This window comes from Corylus avellana, chromosome 9, assembly GCF_965113065.1.
Source record: "Corylus avellana chromosome 9, dhCorAvel1.hap1.2, whole genome shotgun sequence".
NCBI lineage: Eukaryota > Viridiplantae > Streptophyta > Magnoliopsida > Fagales > Betulaceae > Corylus > Corylus avellana.
This window is the reverse complement of record NC_142498.1, coordinates 3,629,850-3,656,458: the sequence shown is the minus strand read 5'-3', so window position 1 is coordinate 3,656,458 and position 26,609 is coordinate 3,629,850. Positions and strand designations below refer to the sequence as shown.

The 26,609-nt window shown below is 37.0% G+C and overlaps 2 protein-coding genes across 2 annotated transcripts; one reads left to right on the top strand and one right to left on the bottom strand.

The window, feature by feature from the left end:
- The first annotated feature begins 4,371 nt into the window (after positions 1-4,371).
- On the top strand, positions 4,372-6,891 carry LOC132172053 (uncharacterized). Its single transcript, XM_088510464.1, has one exon. The coding sequence runs from the start codon at positions 4,372-4,374 to the stop codon at positions 6,889-6,891; it is 2,520 nt and encodes an 839-aa protein (XP_088366590.1).
- Positions 6,892-17,737: 10,846 nt separating this feature from the next.
- LOC148583598 (UPF0481 protein At3g47200-like) lies at positions 17,738-19,057 on the bottom strand. The gene has a single exon (XM_088510463.1). It carries the CDS (start codon positions 19,055-19,057, stop codon positions 17,738-17,740), a length of 1,320 nt encoding a protein of 439 aa, XP_088366589.1.
- Between the last annotated feature and the right edge of the window lie 7,552 nt (positions 19,058-26,609).

The window sequence follows — 26,609 nt, the reverse complement described above, 5'->3', positions numbered from 1 at the left end:
TTTATAATTCAAATTAGATTTTATAAATTTAATGATTACTATATTATCATATTATTCAAAATTTTAAATAATATATATATCCGTTAAATATAATAAAATAAAAAATAAATTTTCATTTCACTTAAAAAAAAAAAAAAAAAATGATGTCTATCTTTGCAATTCCTAAAGTGACTTCACAACATATGCTTACCAAAAAACTTAGCAATATATATTAAGAAATGCTCACTTTCCTTTTGTCATCAACAACATATAAGAGCCATTTCTTAAAAAAAAAAAAAGAAAAAAAAAAAAGGAGCATTTCTAACAGCAAGAGCTATTTTAGCTATATTCAAAAATGTTTTCATTTTATTTTTCCTACTCATTTTTCAATATAAATTTTAGTAGATTATTTATTTCATTCTATAATTTCTTTAAATATTTTTTTTTTTTTTTTTTTTTTTTTACTTCTCTCACTCTCTCTCTCTCTTGCTCACCATGCATACCCCCCTCCCCTGGTTTTCCAAATCCCCTTCCCCTTGTGTTTGTCCTCCACACCGAGAGAAATCGCAACCGTAAATTAGGTTTTATAATTTGTAAGGAATTTCTTGTGGTTGATTTCAATGGGATGGATGGTTTTGGTTGGGGATGATTTTGATGGGTTATGGCCATGCAAAGTATGATGCGTTCCCTGTAGGTGTTTGTTAGTAAGAAGAGGAAGGGGATTGTAACGTCCCACCCCAAATGACACAACAATATTGTCCGCTTTTGGCTCTAAACCAGACTTTTCAGGAGGTCACCTATCCTTACTACTCTCGCATAAGCTCGCTTAATTGCGGAGTTATGATGTGATCATTACCATCACGGCTTTAAAACACGTTGTTTTCATGAAGGGTGTAAGTATACATATAAGCATATTCTCATCTCCATACCCAAGCGATGTGGGACGCCACATAGATGATTCCAGAGGTTGTGGATCCAAAGCATGTAGCGGAGGAAGCCGAGAAATTTGTTACGTAATCCCTTTTTAGGAAGTGGCCCATGTGCAGGAGTCCAATAATCCTGAGAAGCATGTCTCCATTGGGAACCATTGTGCTATTTGTGAAGAAGAAGAATGATACTATGTAGATGGGCATGGGTTACTAGAAATTGAACAGAGTGACAGTGAAGAAAATGTACCTCATACCACAGATCTACAATCTATTTGATCATTGTAAGGAGTTAGTATATTCTCCAAAATAGATCTTTGGTCGGGGTACCATTAGTTGAAGACCAAATGTGAAGATGTATCGAATCCGACATTTAGATTATGGTATGGTCATTTCGAGTTCTTCATGCTGTTTGGGTTGGCTAATGCACCAGCAGTCTTTTATGGACCTGATGAACCAAGTATTCACAACTCCTTGGATTGGCTTGTGGTCATGTTCATTGAAGACGTCCTAGTTTACTCAACGAGTCATGAAGAACAAAAAGATCATCTTCGGGCTATGTTGAAAATATTGTAGGAAAAAAAGTTAGTGTAAATTTTGGTTGGAGAAAGTATCATTCCTTGGGTGTGTAAGGTCTAAGGATGACGTTTTAGTCGACCCAAGCAAGGTTGAGGTGGCGGTCAACTAGGAGAGACAAACCAACGTCCAGGAAATTTGTAGTTTTCTAGGGTTTGCTGAATACTATTAGAGATTTGTGGAAGGATTCTTTGAAATCTTTGGTCCACTAATCGTATTAACAATGAAGAGTGCTCAATATGTTTGCATTGAGGTTGGAGCTCATTAAGGATTATGACTACACCATCCAATACCAACTTGGTAAGGCCAATGTAGTTGCGTACACATTTAGTCGTAAGTCAAGAGGAAAAGTGTCTATCGTCATGCCTACTCAATCGCAATTAGTCTTAGAAATGGAAAAGCTCAACCTAGACGTGGCACCAAGCAAGGAATTGGCATTAGTCATGACCCTGATAATTCAGCCATTGACAGTAGACAGGATCAATGAAGCACATGATGGTGATTCAAAATGCGCCAAGCTTTAGGTCAAGGCCAATGCGAGAGTGTTGGGAAAATTGATAATTAACTGGCGACCAATTTTCCACCAGCTCTTTATGCGAAAGACAAGTTTGAAAAGAAAACACACGAGAATACACACCAATCACACATGTACACAAAGAGTTTACGTGGTTCGGCAATATGCCTACGTCCACGGGGCATGATCCGGTCTCCTTTTTTACTATTGAGAAATATTGAGTACAATGGTACAAGCCTGAACCGCTCAAGTTTAATATCCCAAACCCAAGCCCTTAACCCTTTGTACACCCCACTCAACTGTCCCTCTCAAATACCCAGTAAAGAAAAACTTTCTACACTTTATAAATGCCACAAAGTGCTTTTACCAATTTGGATTTTTCGGATTATCTCAACCAAGGACTATATATCCTTTATAGATGCTTAATCATGAAAAATAGGAGAACAATTTTAATTCAATTGCTGCTGGGAAAATGAAACCATCATGAATACAAAGTCATTTCCATGCATGATGAAGATAAGCATTGCAGCCCACATGTTTATCCACACACGTTTTCTCCAAAAAATCCAATTCCAAGTAGTTCTTGGACTCCTTTTAAAAATAACCTTATCCTCTTGTAGATAAATAGAACTTGAGCCCACCAACTTGAATATTGATATTTTTTAGCAATTATCTTTACACTTGTTGACAATTTGAGCCATTATTAATAATCTCCACCTTGGCGAAAATTTGGCAACCTCTACTTGAGACCTCAGGTCCGCAACTTGACCGATGCCCATCCCCACACCCTAGGATGTCGTACAAAACACTGTCTACACTAACAGTAATAATTCTACAAGAATTATCATGCTCCACCATAAAGAGCACATGCACTTAGAATTAAACCATTCCAAGAATTTTCATTTTCGGCACATGTCGAAAAAATCCTGTTGAAAAGTATGGTGCAACTTCCATGTTTGGTTCCCTTAGAAGGTCATTAGCTCTCGACACCCTTTTCCACCACATACCCGACATAAAAAAAAAAAAACCAAACCAATGTCTCGTATGCAAATGTGGACCCGCTAATAGAACACATTCATTATCTTGACATTTTTAGCGGTCATGCCAGAGGATGTACATGCCTTTATCAAAGAACATCATTATCTCTCTCTGTAACGAGAGAAACAATATTAGCGTTTTTGGAGCACTCTGCCGAACCTGCTCCTCTTTTTCGGCAATTTCTTTTAAGGTGTCCAGATTTCCCGCAACCCCAGCATACAAGATTTCCCTTCATAGGGTTCTTTTTCTTCCAGTTTGCAACTACCAAGATTCCCTTCATTTGATACATCTCCTCGAGCTTCTCCCAAAGCTCCTTTGCCGTTGAAGTCCCTTGCACATTAGCAAGAATGTTCTTAGCCAGACACTATCGAATGGAACTCGCTGCCCTCAGATCCAAATCCTCCCAATCTACGTTGCTAGTACCGGATTTTCTGGCACCATCACTGGAACTAGAGGCGGGTATAACTCTCAACGTTTTGTATAGCCCAGATTGGATTAGGATGTCCTTGACTTGTATTTGCCACAAGCCAAAGTTCATTCTCCCGTCGAACCTTTCAATCCCAAACTTCAAGGACTGCATTTCCTTTTAGGGTTAAATACCTCAAACCCCTCTAGGGTTTAGCAACTTTATTTTTTCCCCCCTGGGGTTTCACTTTTATCACAGGACCCCCCTGAGGTTTTAATAAAGGACCAATTTAGTCCATCCGTTAGTTGACCGTTAAGACTGACACGTGGACCAATCCGATGTTGACACGTGGCACCTATTTAATTTTTTTTTAATTAACAAAAAAAATGTATTTTTTTTTTTAAAAAAAAAAAAAAAAAAAGAAAAAGAAAAGGAAAAAACTGGGGGTGGCCTGGCCGGATGGGGGTGGCTGAGTGATGCAGATATAGTTTAGAATGGCTTATTTTATCTTTTAGTCTTTTATTAGGTTTCTTTGTTAGTCGTTTATTCTATCTTATCTTTCAGTCTTTATTTGAATTAGGTTTCTTTGTTAGTCTTTTATTTGGTTTAGTTGTCTTTCGTAGACTTCTAAATTAACTCTATTTCATTGTTATCTTAGGACTAGGAGTCTTGGGCTATAAATATATGCTTATAGCCTTTAACAATTCAGTTTATGATTATTATTGAGTTTGTTTAATAAGAATTACTCAGAGTTGAGTTTCTTTGTGTTTTTCCTTAAACCATAGATAGAATCTATAGTTTTTAAGAAGATTTATTTGATTCTTGTGATAGTCTCACAATCTTAGAAATATTTATCCCTTCTACTTGCTATTTTTCTTGTTCACCACAATCCTACGCTGCATCAGTTGTATCAGAGCTCCAGTTTTCTTTCCATGGCACCGCCAAACACAAGAAGAAGGGGCAACCGCTTTGCAAATTTGGAGGACGTGTATGAACGTGAAGAAGTAGTAGGTGAAACACGCACGGAGGAGCAGTGGCAACTCATGGTGGAAACGGTCGCTGATTTGAAGGCCCAACTTGCAGCCTCCAATGCTCGAGCGGCCAATCCGGAGGGGCGCCATAAGCACCGTCGACAACCCTCACCGACCAGCTCGGAGGAGGAAGACGAACAACGTACGGAGAATGAAGCCCAGAATCCTTTTGCAAGGCGCGGAGTACAAGGGCATCAACCCCACGTCCAAGCCCAAGCCAATCGATGGGAAAGCGGTTTCAAACTCGATATTCCAGAATTTCAAGGGGGTCTCCAACCCGAAGAATTCTTGGATTGGGTAGCGGCCGTTGAAGAAATTCTTGATTTCAAAGGGGTGCCTGACGATCGACGAGTTTCTTTAGTCGCAACAAAATTCCGGGGAAGGGCAGCTGCATGGTGGCAGCAATTGAAGCAATCCCGAGGGCGGCAAGGCAAGACGAAGATCAACAAGTGGGAGAAACTGTTGAAGCATATGAGGCCAGCCTTTTTACCCTATAATTACACTCGAACTATGTATCAAAAGCTGCAAAACTTGAGCCAAGGGTCAAAGTCCGTGGACGAATACACGGAAGAATTTTACAAGTATCTAACACGTGTTGATCTAGCCGAGACCGACGATCAATTAGTGTCACGATACATTGGGGGTTTACGTCACCAAATTCAGGACTCGTTAAACCTCTTTGACCCAAAAAATGTGTCGGAAGCCGATCAAAGAGCACTCTTGCTTGAGAAAACGGCCTCACGAGGGTCCTATGGAATTTTTGGCCGTGGAACCGGGGGAAGCACAAACCGATCAAGCGGGCCATTCACGGCTCGAAGCCCCACGCAAACCCCAACTCAAAACCGGATCCCAACCACAATGGGTCCATCCAACCGAGGGGCAACTACGAGTGGCCCTAAATGCTTTCGATGTGGAGAATCAGGCCATCGAATGGCGGATTGCCGAAAAGGGGACAAATACGGTAAGGGTTTGCTTATTGAGTCGGGAGACACCTTCGATGAACAAGGTGAGGATGAGGAGTATGACACCACCATTGAGGACCATGGGAACGATGATGGAGAATTTGTATCCGGAGATGACGGTCCTCTTTTGATGATACGACGAATATGCTTAACACCTCGTAAGGAGGAAGGTGATGATGGGCAGCGCCACAATCTTTTTCACTCCACATGCACCATAAGGGGAAAAGTATGCAAACTTATCATCGACGGAGGCAGTTGTGAAAACGTGGTGGCGGAAGAAGCGGTCCGAAAATTAGCCCTTGAAACAGAAAAACATCCTACACCATACCGCTTGGAGTGGCTCAAGAAGGGAAACGAGGTAATAGTATCCAAACGTTGCCTTGTAACTTTTTCAATTGGATCAAGATATAAAGACAAAACTTGGTGTGACGTGGTGGCCATGGATGCATGCCACTTATTGCTAGGAAGGCCTTGGCAATATGATAGGAATGCTCATCATGACGGAAGGAAGAACACCTATAGTTTTTTGGTTGATAATGTAAAACTCACTCTTTTGCCTAACCCGGGAGACAAACCTAAACCTTCTAAAGGGGCGGGCCAAAATCTCTTAGCTAAGAGGGAATTCATTAAGGAGATGCGTGATTCCAATCAAGTATATGTCCTAGTTGGAAAGGAATGCACTCCCACGGAGGAGGAGGTCCCAGTTGCAATCAAGGGATTAGTGGAGGAGTTTGCTGATGTGTTCCCAAAAGAATTACCGGAAGAGCTGCCGCCTCTTCGCGACATTCAACACCAAATCGACTTGGTGCCCGGTTCTAATCTCCCCAACCGACCACACTACCGCATGAGTCCCAAGGAGCATGAAGAGCTGCGCCGACAAGTGGAAGAGTTACTAACCAAGGGACATATCCGGGAAAGCTTGAGCCCATGTGCAGTTCCAGCTTTGCTTACACCTAAGAAAGATGGATCATGGAGAATGTGTGTCGATAGCCGCGCTATCAATAAGATCACAGTAAGGTACAAATTTCCTATTCCTAGATTAGATGACTTATTAGATCAATTAAGTGGGGCAACAATATTTACGAAGTTAGACTTGAAGAGTGGGTACCATCAAATTCGGGTACGGGTTGGTGACGAATGGAAGACCGCGTTCAAGACACATGAAGGACTCTACGAATGGTTAGTAATGCCGTTTGGCTTATCTAACGCTCCTAGTACCTTTATGAGAGTTATGAATCAGGCATTCCGCCCATTCATTGGAAAGTTTGTAGTCGTCTACTTCGATGATATCCTCATATATAGCTCTACCATTGAGGAGCACCTTCAACATGTAAGGGAGGTACTAAGTGTCTTGCGCAAGGAGAAATTTTACGCAGCCCCGGCAAAATGCAATTTCATGACGGAATCCGTTCTTTTTTCTTGGGTATGTGGTGTCCAAGGACGGGTTAGCGGTGGATGAGTCAAAGATAGCAGCAGTTCGGGATTGGCCTCTCCCCACTACACTACATGAGGTCCGCAGTTTTCATGGGTTAGTATCTTTTTATCGGCGCTTTATTTACAACTTTAGTACCATCTTAGCACCGATTACGGAATGCATGAAGGCGGGTAAATTCTCGTGGAGTGAAGCAGCCACCACTGCCTTCGAGTTGATCAAGGTCAAATTGACCACCGCTCCCTTACTAGTTCTTCCAGATTTTGACCTACCTTTTGAGTTGCATTGTGATGCATCAAAAGTAGGAATTGGAGCGGTAATCAGCCAAAAAGGCAAACCGGTAGCCTATTTTAGTGAGAAGTTAAAGTGCGCCCAACTCAATTATAGCACTTATGATATTGAGTTCTACGCATTAGTACAAGCACTGAAACATTGGAGCTCATACCTCGCCTACAACAACTTCATTTTGTACTCGGACCATGAAGCACTTAAACACCTCAGCAGTCAAGATAAATTGTCATCTTGGCATGCTAAATGGGCCGCTTTTGTCCAACAATTCAACTTCACAATCAAGCACAAGTCCGAAGCATTGAACAAAGTGGCAGATGCCCTCAGTCGGAAATCATCACTATTAGTCACCATGAAAACAGAGGTACTCGGTTTTGAATTATTAAAAGATTCTTTGTCTAGTGATCCGTTTTTTGGTCCTATTATTGAGGAGGTGTCATCGGGCGAGCGAAGAGACTTCAATTTGTGTAATGGGTTCCTATTCAAAGGTACTCAATTATGCATTCCTCAAGGTAGTCTAAGGTTGAAAATCATCCATGAGCGCCATTATGAAGGTCACATGGGAAGGGATAAAACATTACAACTGGTGGCGGACCAGTTCTATTGGCCGAGTATGCGGAAAGAAGTGGACAAATTTGTGAAGAGCTGCAGAATATGTCAAGTGTCCAAGGGGTCGGCTACTAATGCCGGGTTATATATGCCCCTTCCTATTCCGGAAGGGCTATGGACCAACGTGAGCATGGACTTCGTGCTAGCCTTACCTAAAACCCAAAAAGGTAATGATTCAATCTTTGTCGTTGTTGATAGATTTTCAAAAATGGTGCATTTCATTGCGTGCAAGAAGACCGCCGATGCGGTGAATGTCGCCCAATTGTATTTCAGAGAGGTCTACCGCCTCCATGGTTTGCCATTGTCTATCGTATCCGACCGCGACACAAGGTTTCTTAGCCACTTCTGGCGCTGTTTGTGGAGGTTATCCCATACTAGGCTTGATTTCAGCAGTGCATATCATCCACAGACGGACGGACAAACAGAGGTCGTTAACCGGTCATTGGGAGCCTTACTTCGAAGCTTGGTGGGGGAGAATATCAAATCATGGGATCAAAAATTGTTCCAAGCCAAGTTCGCCTACAACCGTTCCACTAACCGGAGCACTGGCCTTAGCCCATTTACCATCATTTATGGGAGTAATCCTCGTGCCCCATTGGATTTGGTTCCTCTTCCCGATTTGAAGCGGCCGCATGCTACAGCTGAGGACTTAATAGCTCAGATACACGCAGGTCACAAGTTCACCATCCAGAATTTACAACAATCTACCGCAAAGTATAAGGAGAATGCGGATAAAAAGCGTCGTGCTGTTGAGTTCGAGGAAGGGGATTTTGTGTGGGCTGTGTTAACTAAAGATAGGTTTTCTGTTGGCGAGTATAACAAGTTGGCTGCCCGCAAGATTGGTCCGGTAGAGATTATAGAGAAGATCAATTCAAATGCGTACCGGTTGAACCTACCTAGTTATATCAAGACATCTGACGTTTTCAATGTCAAACACCTTGTACCATTCACCGGTGATTCGCCGAATGAGGATTCGAATTCGAGGTCGAATTCTGTTCAACCAGGGGAGAATGATGCAGATATAGTTTAGAATGGCTTATTTTATCTTATCTTATTTTATCTTTTAGTCTTTTATTAGGTTTCTTTGTTAGTCGTTTATTCTATCTTATCTTTCAGTCTTTATTTGAATTAAGTTTCTTTGTTAGTCTTTTATTTGGTTTAGTTGTCTTTCGTAGACTTCTAAATTAACTCTATTTCATTGTTATCTTAGGACGAGGAGTCTTGGGCTATAAATATATGCTTATAGCCTTTAACAATTCAGTTTATGATTATTATTGAGTTTGTTTAATAAGAATTACTCAGAGTTGAGTTTCTTTGTGTTTTTCCTTAAACCATAGATAGAATCTATAGTTTTTAAGAAGATTTCTTTGATTCTTGTGATAGTCTCACAATCTTAGAAATATTTATCCCTTCTACGCTGCATCACCGAGCCACCCCCTGGGTAGTTTTTTTTTTTTTTTAAAAAAAAATACATTTTTTTTGTTAATTAATTAATTTTTTTTTTTAAAAAAATTTAAATAGGTGCCACGTGTCAACATCTGATTGGTCCACGTGTCAATCTTAACGGTCAACTAATGGATGGACTAAATTGGTCTTTATCAAAACCCCAGGGGGGGTCCTGTGATAAAAGTGAACCCCAGGGGGGAAAAAATAAAGTTGTTAAACCCTAAGGGGGTTTGAGGTATTTAACCCTTCTTTTTAATGAGTAGAAATTCGCAACCAAGCTCTGATACCAATTGTTGGAAAAATTGATAATTAATTGGCGACTAATTTCCCACCAGCCCTTTATGCGAAAGACAAGTTTGAAAATAAAACACACGAGAACACACACCAATCACACACGTACACAAATAGTTTACGTGGTTCGGCAATATGCCTACGTCCACGGGGCGTGATTCGGTCTCCTTCTTTACTATTGAGAAATATTGAGTACAATGGTACAAGCCTGAACCATTCAAGTTTAATATCCCAAATCCAAGCCCTTAACCCCTTGTACACCCCACTCAACTGCCCCTCTCAAATACCCAGTAAAGAAAAACTTTCTACACTTTGTAAATGCCACAAAGTGCTTTCACCAATTTGGATTTTTCGGATAATCTCAACAAGGACTACATATCCTTTTATAGAAGCTTAATCACGAAAAATAGGAGAACAATTTTAATTCAATTGTTGTTGGGAGAACGAAACCATCATGAATACAAAGTCTTTTCTATGATGAAGATAAGCATTACAGCCTATATGTTTATCCACACACGTTTTCTCCAAAAAATTCAATTCCAAGTAGTTCTTGGACTCCTTTTAAAACTAACCTTATCCTCTTATAGATAAATAGAACTTGAGCCCACCAACTTGAATATTGATATTTTCCAGCAATTATCTTCACACTTGTTGACAATTTGAGCCATTATCAACAGGGAGAGATGCCCTACTTTCAAGAATGTGTGCTCCTTTTAATGAGAAAGAATCCTTAAAAAATAGTCAATTATGGTAACATAGGTGCCAATGATTTGTAGTTATCCTTATTGGTTACATTGCAAGCTGTTGATGATTGATGATGATATATGGTTTCATTGTGCAGAAGATACTGAGAGCTATTGACTGAATTTATTTTATGAGGGTGATTGTGTGATTTGATGGTGAGTCATAGATTATTCATTATCCTGGATCATGGCCAGATGGCCATGATCCAGGATAATGAATAATCTATGACTCACGGCCAACTACAGTTACCTAATTATTTTTCATGTAAAGGCTGTTTGAGTTGGCCTATGCATGGTAGTTATTTATATCCACACCACCGTTCTTTCATTCCATTTCTTTTTTTGTTAAGTAATTTTGAGAATGATAGAGAATGGAGGATAACACCTATAAGCAATCTCTAAAAATCATTCCAAAAGTAGGGTTGGGCATCGACTCGATCAGTGTCAAAATGTCCAATTCTAACATCCGACTCAACAAGAATCAAAAGCCTATTTTTTGGCTTTCGATCTCATCTTGCACCACCTATTTTTTGAATCAAGTCGATCCAAACAATATCAGCTTGAAAGTCAGTGGGTACTAGAGGTCACATGGCCATCGTACAACCACAAACTCGAACATAGTGGCCGCGGTGACCAAGTGAGAGAGTGGATACCATATTATAATATGGTGGTCGGGTTGAGTTGGAAGCGGGCCATAATCCTATCCATATTTCGACTTCCAACCCGATCATCCCACCCACCTTCTATGAGATTAATTAACCCGACCCAAAAAGGGTTTGAATGAGTTGGGAGTTGGGGACCTATTCGAACACCTGCTTTCTTGATTTGACTACTCTCTGCTCTCATGGCAGAATAGTAAATTAATATTTCAAGATTCTTTGTTCAAGTATTATCACAAGGAAAGGCGAAATATCATGATTTGTCTGGGTACTTCATCAAACATAGATAAAGTGAAATAAATAAATAAATAAAAATATCTTGTTTTTTATTTTATTTTTCTTTTCTTTTCCTTTGATGGGTTATACATGCAATCATTATCTGCCATTCCAATGGTTAAAGAAAAGATGAATTGTCACGCCAATGAAGTAATTCTTATCACAAACATCATTAATTAATTTGTTGATTTCATGAACTTCCAACCAAGAAGATCTTGTTGAACATACTTTAAAGCATGATGAGCATTGGATTCCAAAGCTTTTCAAGCTTAAACCTTTCATGGGTTCCCTCATTGACCTCAAAGGCATGTTTAAGTGCAAAATTGTTGGTCAAAAAGTAGCCACACATTCATTAATAATGCCTGCTACTACACTCCATTATTTAGCTTTTAGCAAGATTCTTTGTTTCACTTTAAGCCTAACTTTATGTTACTTCATTTGCTTTGTTGGTGTTAGTGAAGGCTAGGTATATAAGTACTGCCCATTCAATCATATCACGTGGCTTTCGAGTTTCTTATTGAGGTTTTTGTGCCATTTTCAGTCCATTGCATTAATCATCATTTCGGTTTGTCTTATCGTGAACCCATCTTTTTAAACACACATGTTGCTTAATACTTATAGCTATTTGATAATCCGACATCAACTCAACCCATTTAAAACATTTGATCCGTTTAATTATATATATATATATATATATATGACACAAATTCAACACGTAAATATGTATTGCCACCTCTAGTGAATATAATGTAGAAATTTCAACCACTAAAGTTTTAAGATTTTTTGAAATTGGCTAGAGAAACCATGATAATAAAAAATTGTTTGGAGTTACCATAATTCTTAGACAGTTTCTTACAAACTGATGTGGAAGCTTATTATTGATGAAATAATTAAGCAATAAATATGGCTGATCGATTGATCTTAATTATTTAACTCTATGAATTGTCATATTAATTTGTAAATGATTTTATAATAAAAATTGTAGTACCTTAGCTAATAGATGACTTTAAGCTCATCTCCACCTTATGAAATGTGATCCCGACAATTATTTTTTGCCCGTGGGTTACTACCATGGTGTGAACAATAGCAAGTGCATACCATAATTCATTTCCCAGCCTTCTTTGACTGGGTGGTCAAATGTGTGCTTTGCCCATGATCAAAGTTTGGTAAAAGAAAAGAAAAGGATACCATAATTCATTCACTAGATATAAATAATCTTATTGGAGACAAAATGGAAATCGAATTAACAACTCAATGTGATATTGTCCTTGTAATTTTGTTAGAAAAAAAAAAAAAAATAGAAGAAGCTAAGAACAATGAAAATATTCTAATATTTAGGGGAAACTTCACTGAAGACCCCTAAACTTTTACTCGTTTTGAAATACCTCCCTTAAACTTCAAAATCTCTCAATTTAGTCACCTGAACTTTCAATTGCTCTCAATTTGGACCACTCCGTTAATTTTAGCAGTTAAAAATACAAAAAAAGACTAAAATATCCCTGATTTTTGTTTTTTTGTTTTTTGTTTTAAAATAAAAAAAAAAACGTTTTGGAAGTTATAATTTTATACAAAACTCAGGGGTATAAGCGTCATGTAACGTTTAAAATCTGAAGGAGGGATCCAAATTGAGAGCAATTGAAAGTTCAGTGAACTAAATTGAGAGATTTTGAAGTTTAAGGGGGGTTTATCAAATTGGGTGGAAGTTCAGGAGTCTTCAGTGAAGTTTCCCATTATTTATAAGTGAATCTAAGTACTATAGCTTTTTGTTTTTTTTTTTTTTTTCAAGATAAAAAGTACTATGGCTTTTATTAAAAGTTCTTTTACAAATTTATGCCACAATTTATAATTAGTAAAAGAAATTAAGTAAAAGCATTGGTTTATTAATTTAAGGATAACTTCACTTTAGACCCCTGAATTATCACACGATTTGAGAAGGCCTTCCAAACTTTAAAATCTCTCAATTTGGACCTCTGAACTTTCAATTGCAGTCAATTTGAACCACTCCATCATATTTAGCCGTTAACTTCCCTGATTTACCCCAAAAAGACCAAAATATTCATGATTTTTTTTAACTTTATTTATTTTTTATTTTTTAATTTGAAATTTTATAAAAAAGTCAGGGGTATAGACATCATTGTCTCACTTTTAACGATGGGTTCAAATTGATTGCAATTGAAAGCTTAGGGGTTTAAATTGAGAGGTTTTGAAGTTTGGGGAGGTTTCTTAAATCGTATGGTAATTCATAGGTCTAAAGTGAAGTTACTTATTAATTTAATTAGTTAGTGATTGATTTGTTAACCATACATTTTTAATCATTTTATTGATCATAGATTGTCACGTCAAATTATAAGAAAATTATAAAGAAAATTGTAGGACATGAAGCTATACGCTATTATTCTCTATAATCACTTATAAAGCCTAATATCACAAAATTATGAATAAACATATGACTTAGTACCCATCATGAGCGCGTCACATCATGCAGTGCTCCATTACTACATGGTGTTTTTAGGTTACTCGGATACTATTTGTAATGACCCAAAAAAAGTAGGTATTTGCGCTATCATTCTAAAAAAAAAACTAAATAATTTAGAGTTTTTTTACGTTCAATGTCGAACTTTAAGACCTATAAATGTCTTTACAAACCACCCATTTCTTGTAAATTACTCATCTTTTTAACATGGGAATGAGGTGTTCCATCAAGCATTTTCCCATGAAATAAATTATATATAATTTATACCCAAAATTTCAGGGTGAGGCCTAGGGAACAATTCTTTCGAATTCAGGAATGAAACATAATTTCTGCTGCTTTGTATTATTTTCTGGGTGCATCTCAATCTAACAAAGACAAGACATATGACAGACTGATCTTGCTGATGAAAGAACAACATGAACATCTTAAAAGATGAATTTAAATGTCAGTCGGGTCCCAGAAGCTCTCAAAACCAGACAATTCAATGGATTAAGTACGAGAGTTGAAAACTAATCAACACTGTAACAGTCAATGGTAGCAAAAACAAGGGAACTTTTTATCCAACTCAATGCACGAAAAAATTACTTGAGCTTTTTAAAGTTCTTCCTTTTTCTTTTTTCTTTTTTCTTTTTCCTTTTTTTAAAAAGCGGGCTTTTTTTTTTTTTTTTGAAAAAAATAAATTAAAAAAAAACTTTGTCTATACTGTTTCTATTTCAAACTAAACAATATGTATTTAATCTTTGAAAGCATCATTTTGTATACGCAACAAAAAAGAGTTTGAAAGGGATACAGTCCTATCCGACCTCCTTTTTGTACACCATCAATAAAAGAAAGATAATGAAAATGTTGAAATTTGAAATGCTTTGAAAAATGAAGATAAAGATTTTTTTTTTTTTTTTTTAAAAAAAAAACAAAAATACTCCGAGTATATAAATGATTCCATTTTTGCTTTTTATTATTTTTTATTCTAGCTAAGGGTATAACTGTATTTTCACACATCTAATAGAGGGTATAATTGACACTTTATACCATTTGTGGGTCATGTGTTGTAGTTTCCGTTCAAGATAATATAAAATGCTGACAGAAAGGGCAAAGTGAAAGTATCCGGTAGTTTGAGAGGGTCGATTGCAACCTTTCAAAATTTAAGAGAACATTGTAAATTGAGCAGTAGTTCGAGTAAGATAAGTATAGTTTTCTCATAAAAGAAAAAAGAAGAGCAAACCGGCGTGGTATAAACGACAACATCAAGTTTAAGATTTGACAATGCATCTTAAAAATGTAAGGGAAGCTTAATTGAAGCTAGACTCGTGAAAATGAATAATAGGATCTTTTTCAATCAACTTTGTGCTTCAAATTTCGGAGAGATTGAGAAAATGAATTTGGTAATAGAGCTAAGGGAGGGAAAGATCCTATTCTTGCCTAAGCCCACAAGCATGTGACATATAGAAATAAGGAGATAATTAGAACAAATGTGTTGCTTGGAAACTAGGAAAGGACAAGGAAAATACCAAAACCTTCCCACCAATTAAATCTTAGAATCCAACTTCATTCTTTACCTTTCCAAGCTCCCTAAGTCTAAAATTGATCACCTTTACGGGAAAATACAACGGAAGAAGTTACACAAGGAGAATAAATGTGTTAATGGGCTAACACTAAAAAAAAATGGGGATTTAGTAACGAGTCTACAGTACTGGGTTTTTTCACACATTACCAATTGGTGACGTGTTACTTCATAACACGTCATCAAGTTTTTTAGTGACGTGTCAATTTTGACACGTAACCAACTTGAAAAAAAATAAAAAATAGGATCAAACAAGTGAAAAATAAAACAAAAAAAAAATTGAAATTAAAATTATTTGTGACTTGTGACTTGTGACACGTCACAAATAACATTGGCAGAAATTGGTGACGTGCCACTATAGTAGAAAATGTGATTTTAAAAGTGTGATTTTAAGGGTGTGTTTGACATTGCAGTTTTATAGATAAAAAATGTGATTTTAAATCAAATCGCAGAAAATGAATTGTTTGTGATGGCGTTTTTAAAAGATTGTGATTTGAAAACTTAGAAATTCTGCGTTTTCAAATAGCAAGTAGGGAAGTGCTTTTTGAACACACACAATTTTAAAGAGTAAACTACGGTATTAAATGCCAAACTGCTATTTTGTAAAACGTTTATTGCATTTTAAAAATCACATTTAAAATCGCTATTTTTAAATCCCACTTTTTGAATTCGCAAACTCAAACGGACCTTAAGTTTTGTTTACCACCATTACAATATTTTGTTATATAAGTGGAATTTGGGTTTGAGGAAAGCAAGGGACAAGTAAATATAAAGAGTTAAGAAAAACTTCATTTAACACCCATAAACTTTCATTGCTTTTGCTATCACCTCCTTAAGCTTGAAAAACTCTTAATTTAGGGTATCCAACTTTTTTTTTTTTTAAAAAATGTAATGTCCCACCTACCGTTAGGGTTTGGGGCTAAATCATAATGTAAATAACTATAATGACTCTTATACCTTTATAAAATTACATTTAAAAAAAAAAAAAAATTTCAGCGTGAGTAAAGTGACAGACGTTGTGTTTGATGGAGACCCACGACAGGGTCTAGCGATGACCCACAACCGTAGGTCAACACAGGGGTCACAAGGAGGGCTCCATCTGTTTCGGGGGTCGCCCAATCACCCCTAGTGGTGGTTAAAAACTACCTCAATTTTTTTTTCTTTCTTTTTTCTTTTTGATGTTGACCCAAACATGTTTTTTGTTATTGATATTCACAATTTTAAAGAACCAAATAATACAAAAAAAAAAAAAAAAAAAAATCCGCACACCCAAATGAGCCCATAGTCGTTGTTCGTTCTAGAAAAAAAAAAGATTTTACTTTTGTTTTTTCCTTGGAGGAAGAATCCCTTTTGTCTAAGTGGGACATTTGGGTGTATTGGACCTTTGGATTTTGAGTGATTTTTTTTTTTTTTCTTTTAACTATTTTTTTCATAAGTATCAAGTATGAAGTGAGGAAGTTCAATGACAAGAACACCTTCTCTCTTTGACAGAGAACGATGAAAAATCTTTTTATTCAATAATGAGTCTACAAAGTGTTATGGAAAAAAACAGAGAAACCCTAGAAGATGGATTATGATGAGTGAGAAGAGATGGATGTCAAGGCTACCAGCAGTGTGATTCATTTATCTTATATGATCCTATCTTACGACCTAGTCCACAATTAGGTAGGTGGCTTTGAGGCCAATCCACGCAACGACTTAAAGTTGTTGCTAATAATAGAGAAATGATTCATGTCAATGTTTTTTTCATCTCATCTTACAAATCAACCATTACATTTGTAGACTTATGTTGACCCCACACAAATTTAATGGTAGATCCCACAAATCTAATGGTTGATTTATTGAATTTATGAGGTGATATGAGAAAAATATTGACGTGAATCATTTCTCATAATAATAAGATATTAGTGACAACTTTAAGTCATTGCTGATAACTTATTATAACCGTCGACATTTCGTTTTGGGTTCTGAATCTATTAGTAATGACCCTAAACATTATCAGCAACGACAAAAGTCATCACTGATAAGGAGATATCAACAACGACTCAAAGTTGTCGCTAATGAGCAATAATGTCGAAGTATTTGCGAGGATTTATCAACAATGACTTGCATGTCATTGCTAAAAGTCATTCGTAATGGAATTTTTTTTTTTTTTTTGGGTAGTGTTGGCAATGAGTAATGTTGGTGAATCAGTTGTAAGTAGTGAAAGCTATCTTTTGAGGCCAAAAGGTTGATATCAAGATTCATCTTTTTTTTATGACGAGGCATAGATTTGTGAAGCATCAAAATGGAAGTTTTAACTTGACTAAAGCTTAACTTGATTAATTTATTAGCATTTAGCACTCAATGAAGATCATTTTAAGTGGTAAAATGTTGGTACACCAACACTAGTATATTTATTTCACAAAACGAATGCATCTTATCAAATATTCAATACAAAAGAAAACTTGTTCTTGACAGAACTAGAAGGGCATGAGAATATTTTAACCCACACAAATATAAACACAACAAGTATACATAATCTGAACTAATTAGAAGAAGGATTAAGTGTCGGGAAAAGCGAAGCCAAAGAACACACCGTTTGTACGATAGTGAGAATAAGCAGAAAAACAGCTGCTAAAAGCGAAACGCCAGCCCATGGTGTTTTGAAATATCTTTGTTTCAAGTGTGCCTTCCATTTGTGCCATGAGGTGTTGTAGTATTTGTACAACTCCTCAAAAAGAGTAGCAAAATAGAAGTTATCCTGGTCCAAAATAGCCGCATCGGCAAGCTTGTTTAACAGAAGTGACCCATCTCGGCTGTTGCTAATCCTATTCTCAATAATCCCCTGCTTCACCAATAAGTCTATATCGTTGCGTGTTTCAACAAGGCGACCTATAAGGATAACATAGTCATTTATGTAGTTCTCGCTACAATGGCATTGCTCAAATGCAAGCGAATTTCTGATTGAGTATTCTTTCTCATCGCTTAAAATAAAACTCGGGATTTCTAGTTTCCCATTATGGAATTTTATGTCGAATAGACTTTTGCTGTCTTTCCGCACCTTAAACAACACTCCAGCCTCGTGTAGCTCTGTCGCGCTGGGGGTGGTTAGTGTTCGAAGCGGTTTCATATTTCTACGAGTTGCCACGTCATCATCATCAGGCTTAAATTGCACGTGTCGTAGGAGATCAACAAAATGTTCGATTTTGAAATCACCACACAAGATTTCTTCCCATCTGTATTTAATGCCCGGCGACTCCATTCGGTTTTGGAAAAAGACTACTGTAAGTTGATTGAGTGTAATTGTCTTTGTCTCATTGTTGTAGGAGTTGAAAAGATGCTCAAGAATGAAGAAGGGAAGCTGATTTTCAAGCAAAAGCATGTCGGCCCAAACATCTTGTATCAACCAGGGTTTGTTAAATATGCGGTCGTTTTCTTCTAGGAGTTTAGGGTTGGAGGACTTGAGTAAGACCTCAAGGATGAAGGCAGCATCCACCAGAATGATTTTGACAAATTTTTCACTATTAAACTCAATGGTTTCTGCATAACAATCACGAAGTTTTGCTTCCTTCTCCTTTACAATGTCAATAAAGAACTTCAAGGTTTTCCCAGTCCGTCCAACGAAATCTCGCAGGTACCTCATTTTATGTTCTTCCATGGCTTTCAAGGCTTCACTACCACCATGACGTAGGGGGCCAATGGAGACAACCTTTGGTTTATAGGTTTTTTGCTTGAGATGACGTAGTCGGTCAGGAACTCTATAGATGCTACATGCAGGGGATAAGAGAGACAAGCTTTGAAACTCCTTTCCCATTGAAGCTTCCAATGGAACATGAGGGTCTTCTATGTCGATTAAATGGCTCATTTGCTTTCTTTCCATTTTTGTTATCGAACAATTAATCGCTAGCTGATAACACAATCAACAAATTACAATTAACCTCAAACGTACGTAGAAACAAAATTTAGAAAGATAATTAAGTATCTCAATCAATAGTTTTGGTCATTGTCATTGTCGTGCGTGAGTTATTGTGTTAATTACTCATTGTCGTGCGTGAGTTATTGTGTCTATTGCTCAAATTCACATCCAAAAAAGAAAATTAATTACCGGCCACATGATTTTTTTTTTTTTTTTCTTGCGGGCTAATTTTTTTTTTACTCAGTAAATCGTTTTATTTCATACAACTAATATAACTTATTTTTCTTATAATTATAAGAAATATGTGCACAAGTTAAGCAAAAAAATAAAATACGAACTTACTTACATGCATGTTAAATAAATTTATTTGACAAACAACTGAACAAGTATTAATTGATTCTATGTTTTGTTGAGCCAAATACAAATAACTTTTTTTAAAAAAAAAAAATGAGAGAAAGAACAAAATCATTATTGCATCAACAATTAACATAATGTGCTAATAAAAAAATTATCAACACCATGTTGACCACATAAAAATAAAAAATAAAAATTCAACATCATGAATGAGACTTTACATTTTCTTGCACTTAATCACATGCCTATGCCAAAATACTAGAGCACATCAAAGAGCCTAACAATTATGAAGTTTTGCATTGACTGTCAATGTGAGTGTCGCTTGTGGATGGCCTAAATCATAGGTTTAAACCCAAAATAACTAACTGTCTGTAAACTGGTTAAAATAATACAATCCAGTTAGATTAGTTAAGAGATGAAGAAGAAGAAGATGACGACTTATTGAATATGGAGTCTCCTCCAAAATTCAGTTTTTGTTACCAAACAAGACTTTGACAATCATCACTATGATAACACAATCAACCTAATTCAAACATTAATAAAAAAGAAAATTTCGGAAGAAAAGTATATCAATAGTTTTGATCATTGTCTTGCATGAGTTCGTGTGTTAATTACTTTGGAGCTTTGACTTTGCTCAAATTCACATGCAAAAAAGAAAATGATTAATACATAGGGTACTCTTATAGGTGGACAAAGATCTGTGCACAAGTTAGGCAAAAATAAAATAAAATAAAATAAAAAAACTTACTTCCATGTTAGAATTTTTTATTTGACAAACAACGATTCTTTGTTTTGTTTATCCAATTAAAAAAAAAGAAGAGGTACACAAGTTTTTTTTTTAGAAAATAGAAAAAAAAAAAAAAAAAAAAACGAAAAAAAGAAGAAAAACAACAAAACTATTGCATCAACAATCAACAGAATGTGTTTATAAAAAAATAAGGGAAAATTACAGTTTACCACTCAAAGTTGACAGCGTTTTTCAATTTGAACACCAAAGTTTCAATTTTTGCAATCCACCCCCACAAAGTTTCAATTTTTTTCAATTTGACCAATACTATCCCAAAATTCCCATATTGCCCCTAATTTTTATTTTTTTATTTTTATTTTTTATGAACAAATAAATAAATTTGGGGCTGCAAAAATGACCAGATGGGCAAAGAGGTGGCTACGGCCACCCCAAATTTTTTTAAATTTTTTTTATAAAAAATAAAAAAATAAAAATTAGGGGCAATATGGGAAGTTTTGGATTTAATTGGTCAAATTGCAAAAATTTGAAACTTTGAGGGGGTGGATTGCAAAAATTGAAACTTTGGTGTTCGAATTGAAAAACGCTGTCAACTTTAGGGGGGTAAACTGTAATTTTCCCAAAAAATAATTAACGTTACGTTTCCCATAGAAAAAAAAAAAAAAAAATCATGATCGGGAGTACTTGACAGTACTTACTTTCACTTAATCACATGCCTTTACCAAAACAATAATGCACCTAGGCAGCCTAACACTTATGAAGTTTTGCGTTGATTGTCAATCCAGGCTTTAGCCTGTGCTAGCTGAGGAGGAGGAGAAGCAATTAATAGATTAAAACTAGAAGAAGAAGAAGATTTATCGAACATTGTGTCTTCTCCATACTTTAGTCTTCTGTAATATGTATCTTTTAGGTTTTTGCATTCATTGATTACGAAAAGAAAAAAAAAACAAAAAACAAAACAAAAAAGAAGGTAAGAATATGGAGCACGAAGAGGGAAATCGAAAAGAAAAGAAAGAGTCGAATCACTGAAAAGGGAAGGAAGCTCTGGGGAACAATAATGGGTAGACTAAAAAAGTGTGAAAACGTGGCATATCATGTTTTAAGAGGCCATTCTATATAGTTTCATTTTTTTCAAGAGGTGAGGCCATTGTATGGATTTTTTTTTTTTTCTCGAAATTTTGGTAGCCAGTTAGCCTATATATAAGCTTTTGGTTTTGACTTGAAAAATCCATAAAACGTTTTATTTTTTATTTCAAGAATTATGTTGTGAGAAGCCTCCTTTCTTCTTTTTTTTTTTTTTTTTTTTTCTTTTGTTGTGAACTTAAGAATTTATTTATTTTATTTTAAGGGGAGCCCATGTAAGTATTTTTTGGGCTTGGGCGGGCGTTGCCCCCAGTCCACCCTATCTATAGCACTATGCTAAATACTTGATCACTTTGTCCCTTTCATTAAATTGAATTGGAAGAAGTTTATATTCTTTCAAACTACCACCTAATTAACATCGTGGGAATTGGAGTGACCGAGCCACCCGTTAGTCAATTAGAAGTGGCTTGGTCACCTCCTCCATTTTTTTTTCAAAATAATAATAATAATAATAATAATAATAATAAGTTTTAGAATATTTTAAAAAAAATTTATCAATGGTATTTTTGTCATTGAAAGATATTGACAAATTTTTGTAGTTTAAGGAAAATATTGTCCCAATTAAAAGTTTGGAGGACGGCTAGAAACATTGTCAATTTAATTGATAATAGTTTGAGGGAATACATATATACGTGGACTTTTCCCAATTGAATATTAGAGCTTTCCACAAAAGTCTTGTCTTAAGTAAACCCAATTATACTTATAATTTGTGGGGATGCCAGATATACACTTTTGGCTTTAAAATTATAATTGGAATTGAACTAAAATGACTAAAAAACTCATTTGATTTCTAATTTTTCTAAAACTTAAATTAACAAAAAAGAAAAGAAAAGCGTTGAACGTGTGGTGGCTGACCACCCCAATGGTTGGCCGGCCACCCACATCAATGCACTGGGGGTGGCAGGACACCCCCAGGACCTCGCCGTGGCCATCTGGGGGTGGTGCGGCCACCCCCGGTGCCATTGGGGTGGCACGGTAACCCTCGATAAGAATGGCCATGGCCACCCTTGATGTGAATCGGGGTGGCGCGGCCATTCTTATCGGGGGTTGCCGGGGGTGGTCTTGGCCACCCCCGATGACCCTACGCCACCAGTAGAGGGCGTCGCCGGTCCACTGCGAGGCCTCCGGGGGTGGCAGCGGGCCTTCTGTGGGTGGTTGGCCACCCATTGGGGTGGTTGGCCACCGATATGATTTTTTGGATTTTTTTTTGTTGCTTTTAATATTATTATTATTACTATTTTTTTTTTTTTTTTTTTTTTATTTATTTTTTTTTAAGTTTGAGAGAAAAAAAAAATGGTTTTTTGGAAAATCTTGTCCTTACTCTCAGGAATAGCTATTCCTCTAATTTTTTAGAGGAATGAATATTCCTGTGTGTAAGGGATTAGTGATTCACACGGGAATCACTATTCCTAGGAATAGACTTTTACCAAACAAAATAATGACTATTCCATAGGAATAGTCATTCCATTTCAGGGATCTATTCTGCGAATTAAACGGGCCTTAAGCCACTTGAATCCTCTCGCCTTGCCTAACCACTAACAGTTGGGAAGAGATCTACCTTTCCTGCCTTGCTTTCAACAAGCTTTCGCTCTTTCTTCAAATCAATCACGAGGGTTTGGGGGTGCATGGCCGAACCACCCTCATGGGCCGTGGGGGTGGCTCGCCACCCCCAATCTGGCCACCCATGGCCAAAGTAGCCATCCCCAATTTTTGTTTTTTTTAAAAAATTTAATTAAATTTAACTTTTTAATGTTTTTAATTTAAAAAAATTTATTTTATTTTTATTTTTAATTAGGTATATGGACCCGTGTCGATTTTTTAATGATGCTGACATGGCTTTCCGTCAAATTTTGGACAAAATTTAGATGGAGGTACTATCTCCGTCTTTATGTATACCCGAGCTACCTCATGTGATAAAAACTAAACCCTAAGGAAAAAAAAATAAAGTTATTAAACCACAGGGGCTGAGCAAAACGCTATTTAACCCTTCTTTTTATTATTATAAATATTCGGGGCATCATATAAACAATATTAAAGTTAATTTCATTAATCTTATTTACGAATACACAAAATAGGTTATATAATCTTTTATTTTTGACTAAATATTTATGAAGAAAAAAAGTTTGAAATCGTGAAGTGTCATAACTAAAAGGAAAAAATGAAAAAAATGAAAAAGAAAATAAAACTCATGTTATCAAATAAAATGTCTTGCCAAGGAAAATGAAAAGGCTCAAACGAGATTGTGTCTTCATTGCGCTTCCAAATTGTTATTGCTAGAGTTCAATCTTCTTTTATTGCAATAGTGTATATATTCTGTTAGAGCCTATCCTCAGTTTAGATAGAAAAGTGGTCACGTGCGTAGCATGTTATCACTTTTCTATCAGACTGCCTATACTGCTCATTTTGTTTTTTTAAACCAAAATAATAAAAACTTAAGAAATACAAAATAAAAAAGAAAAATGTAAAATGCAAAACTTAAAGGGTGTCAAACCAAATCTAAAGTGAGGGTGGTTCGGCCACCAAATCTAAGGTGGGGGTGGCCCCAATTCTATGAGGGTGGCTTTGAGCCATCCTCATGGTGCCTAGTGGCTCATGGCCACCCCTAGGCCCTAGCCCATGGGGTTGCAACCCACTTGAGAACAAAATCGAAGAGTGCAATTGAACTCAAAGAGGTAGGAACAGATTTGCCTTAGTTTAAATTTAATTTAAATAATTACTCTATTAAAAATCTATTTCAAGTGAAAATTTATTATCTTTTAAACAAAGGACTTGGATAGAAAAAATGTGTTTTCACAATGCTACACGTGATCATTCAACGCATCGTGGGTTTTGATTGCAGTAAAGATCTTACTTTTAAATGCATCAAAGCGATGCAGATCGCAGGTTCCCCTGGAAGTGCGACCGATCGCACATGTACTTGCGATCGAGCGCAATTTCAGACATTTGCGCACCAAGTCCCTAGAACTGCGATCGATCGCAGTTGTACCTGCGATCGATTGCACACGGAGCTGCTTATGTTATATTCCGCGTTTTAATTAGGTTAAGCCGTCTTTATTTCCTTGTTTTAGTAGGATTAGGGTTTTGGGAGTCAATATTTCGTTATTTTATTAGGTTTAGGGTTTTGGAGGTATTTATGTCATATTTTATTATGTTTAGGGTTTTGGGGTTATAAATATATGCTTATAGCCTCCAGAGAAAACAGTTGTTGATTATTATTAATTTTGATTAATGAGAATACTCAGAGTTGAGTTTATTCCTCTTTTCCTTTAAACTTTAGAGAGTATTTATTGTTTTTAGAAGAATTCTTAGATCATTGATAGACTCAAGATCTGGAATTAATTATCCGCTGCTTTATTATTGTTTTTCGCTGCAGCCTACTAAGTCACACTGCATCAGTTGGTATCAAAGCTTAGTTACTTTCCATGAATGGGGAGGAACAACCGCTTTGCAGACATGAACGAGGTGTATGTGCGCATGGAGACAGCACGTAAGGAGCAACCGGCGATTCGTTTGAGGCACATGAGTGGTGGGCCGAACAATTGTCGTCGCCAACCAAGACCGCGATTCGCGGAGGCGGAAGGCAAATCTATCGCTGAACCTTGGCAACGCATGGAGGATCGATTCAGGGCTATGGGGGATCAAATTGAAGACCTCACTACCCAATTATCCAACTTGTGTGGTCAACCTGGGAACCGATCTAGAAACCCGTTTGCGGAGCGCCGAACGCACAGACGTCAGCACCTTGCGCAAGCTCATGCCAATCGACGGGTAAGTAGATTCGAACTCAAAATTCCAAAATTCGACGAGGATCTAGAACCCGACGAATTTATGGATTGGGTGTTGGCTGTTGAGGAGGTTTTTGAATTCAACGGGGTGCCCAATGAACAACGAGTCTCTTTGGTGGTACATACATTCTGGGGAAGGGTTGATGCGTGGTGGCAACAACTGAAGAAAACTAGGAAGCGACAAGGCAAATTGAAGATCAATAGTTGGGAGAAACTATTGAAATATATGCGGGTCGCTTTCTTGCCCCATAGTTATACCATGGGTCAAAAGTCACAAAATTGGAGACAAGGGTCTATGGCTGTGACGAAGAAAACAAAAAATTTCTACAAAAAAGAGGTATTTAGGGAGACATGGAGTGAAGTGAAGAGGCCACGACAGGGCAATTGGACCCTTACTTGCCAATCACAAATCCATAAGCCGAATCCATATTCTGTGGATGAGGAAAAAGAATCTGTGGATGAAGAGTTTGAGGAGTTCGAATTCATTGATGAAGAGTTCAGACATGAAGATGTTGAAGAGCCTTCGTAAGGATTCGTGGATTGGGATTCCCCACCAACCTACGATGACAATGTCAATGAGGAAGAATCGATTGAAGGACCTTTGGCATCCGACCTAGAGGACGAATACAAAGAGGATGGATTTTCTCCCATGTTTGGCGGCCTCTACCCCGAAGAAGATGACCAAGAGGAAGGGTACAAAGAAGATGGTTTTTCTCCAATGTTTGGCGGCCTCTACCCGGAAGATGATCAATTGGAAGAGGAAGAGTCCACGGGTGACATCGACAATTATGAAGAGGTTGATGAAAACTTTTCAAGTGAAGTGTCTAATTTTAATGGTGAAGAGGTTGATTATGTTGATTTTCTTGGTGTTGAAGATATTTTAAATTCTCCTAACGAAGATTATGGTGAGTTTTATGCGGATGAAGAAAATTATATGTTCACAAGGGAAACAATAGTTGACCTGTTCTCGAGTATTTTCATGGCACGTGGAAGGGAGAAGGAATGGGAGAAGAACGGCAAATCTGAAGTATTGCCAAGTGGTGTATGGGGCTTTCATGACAACCATCAAGGTATTTCGATGATGAGAAGCGTCATATTTATTTTGGGATGTTGCCTTGTTTTGATCTTGAGGAAAGGAGAGTGAAATGAGTTGACTGGACATCCGAAGGACTGTGGAAAGAACCAGCCGAATTCGCCCTCGAATTCTCTCCAACAAGGGGAGAATGATGCAGATCGCAGGTTCCCCTGGAAGTGCGACTGATCGCACATGTACTTGCGATCAAGCGCAATTCCAGACATTTGCGCACCAAGTCCCTGGAACTGTGATCGATCGCAGTTGTACCTGCGATCGATCGCACACGGAGCTGCTTATGTTATACTCCGCGTTTTAATTATGTTAAGCCGTCTTTATTTCCTTGTTTTAGTAGGATTAGGGTTTTGGGAGTCAATATTTCGTTATTTTATTAGGTTTAGG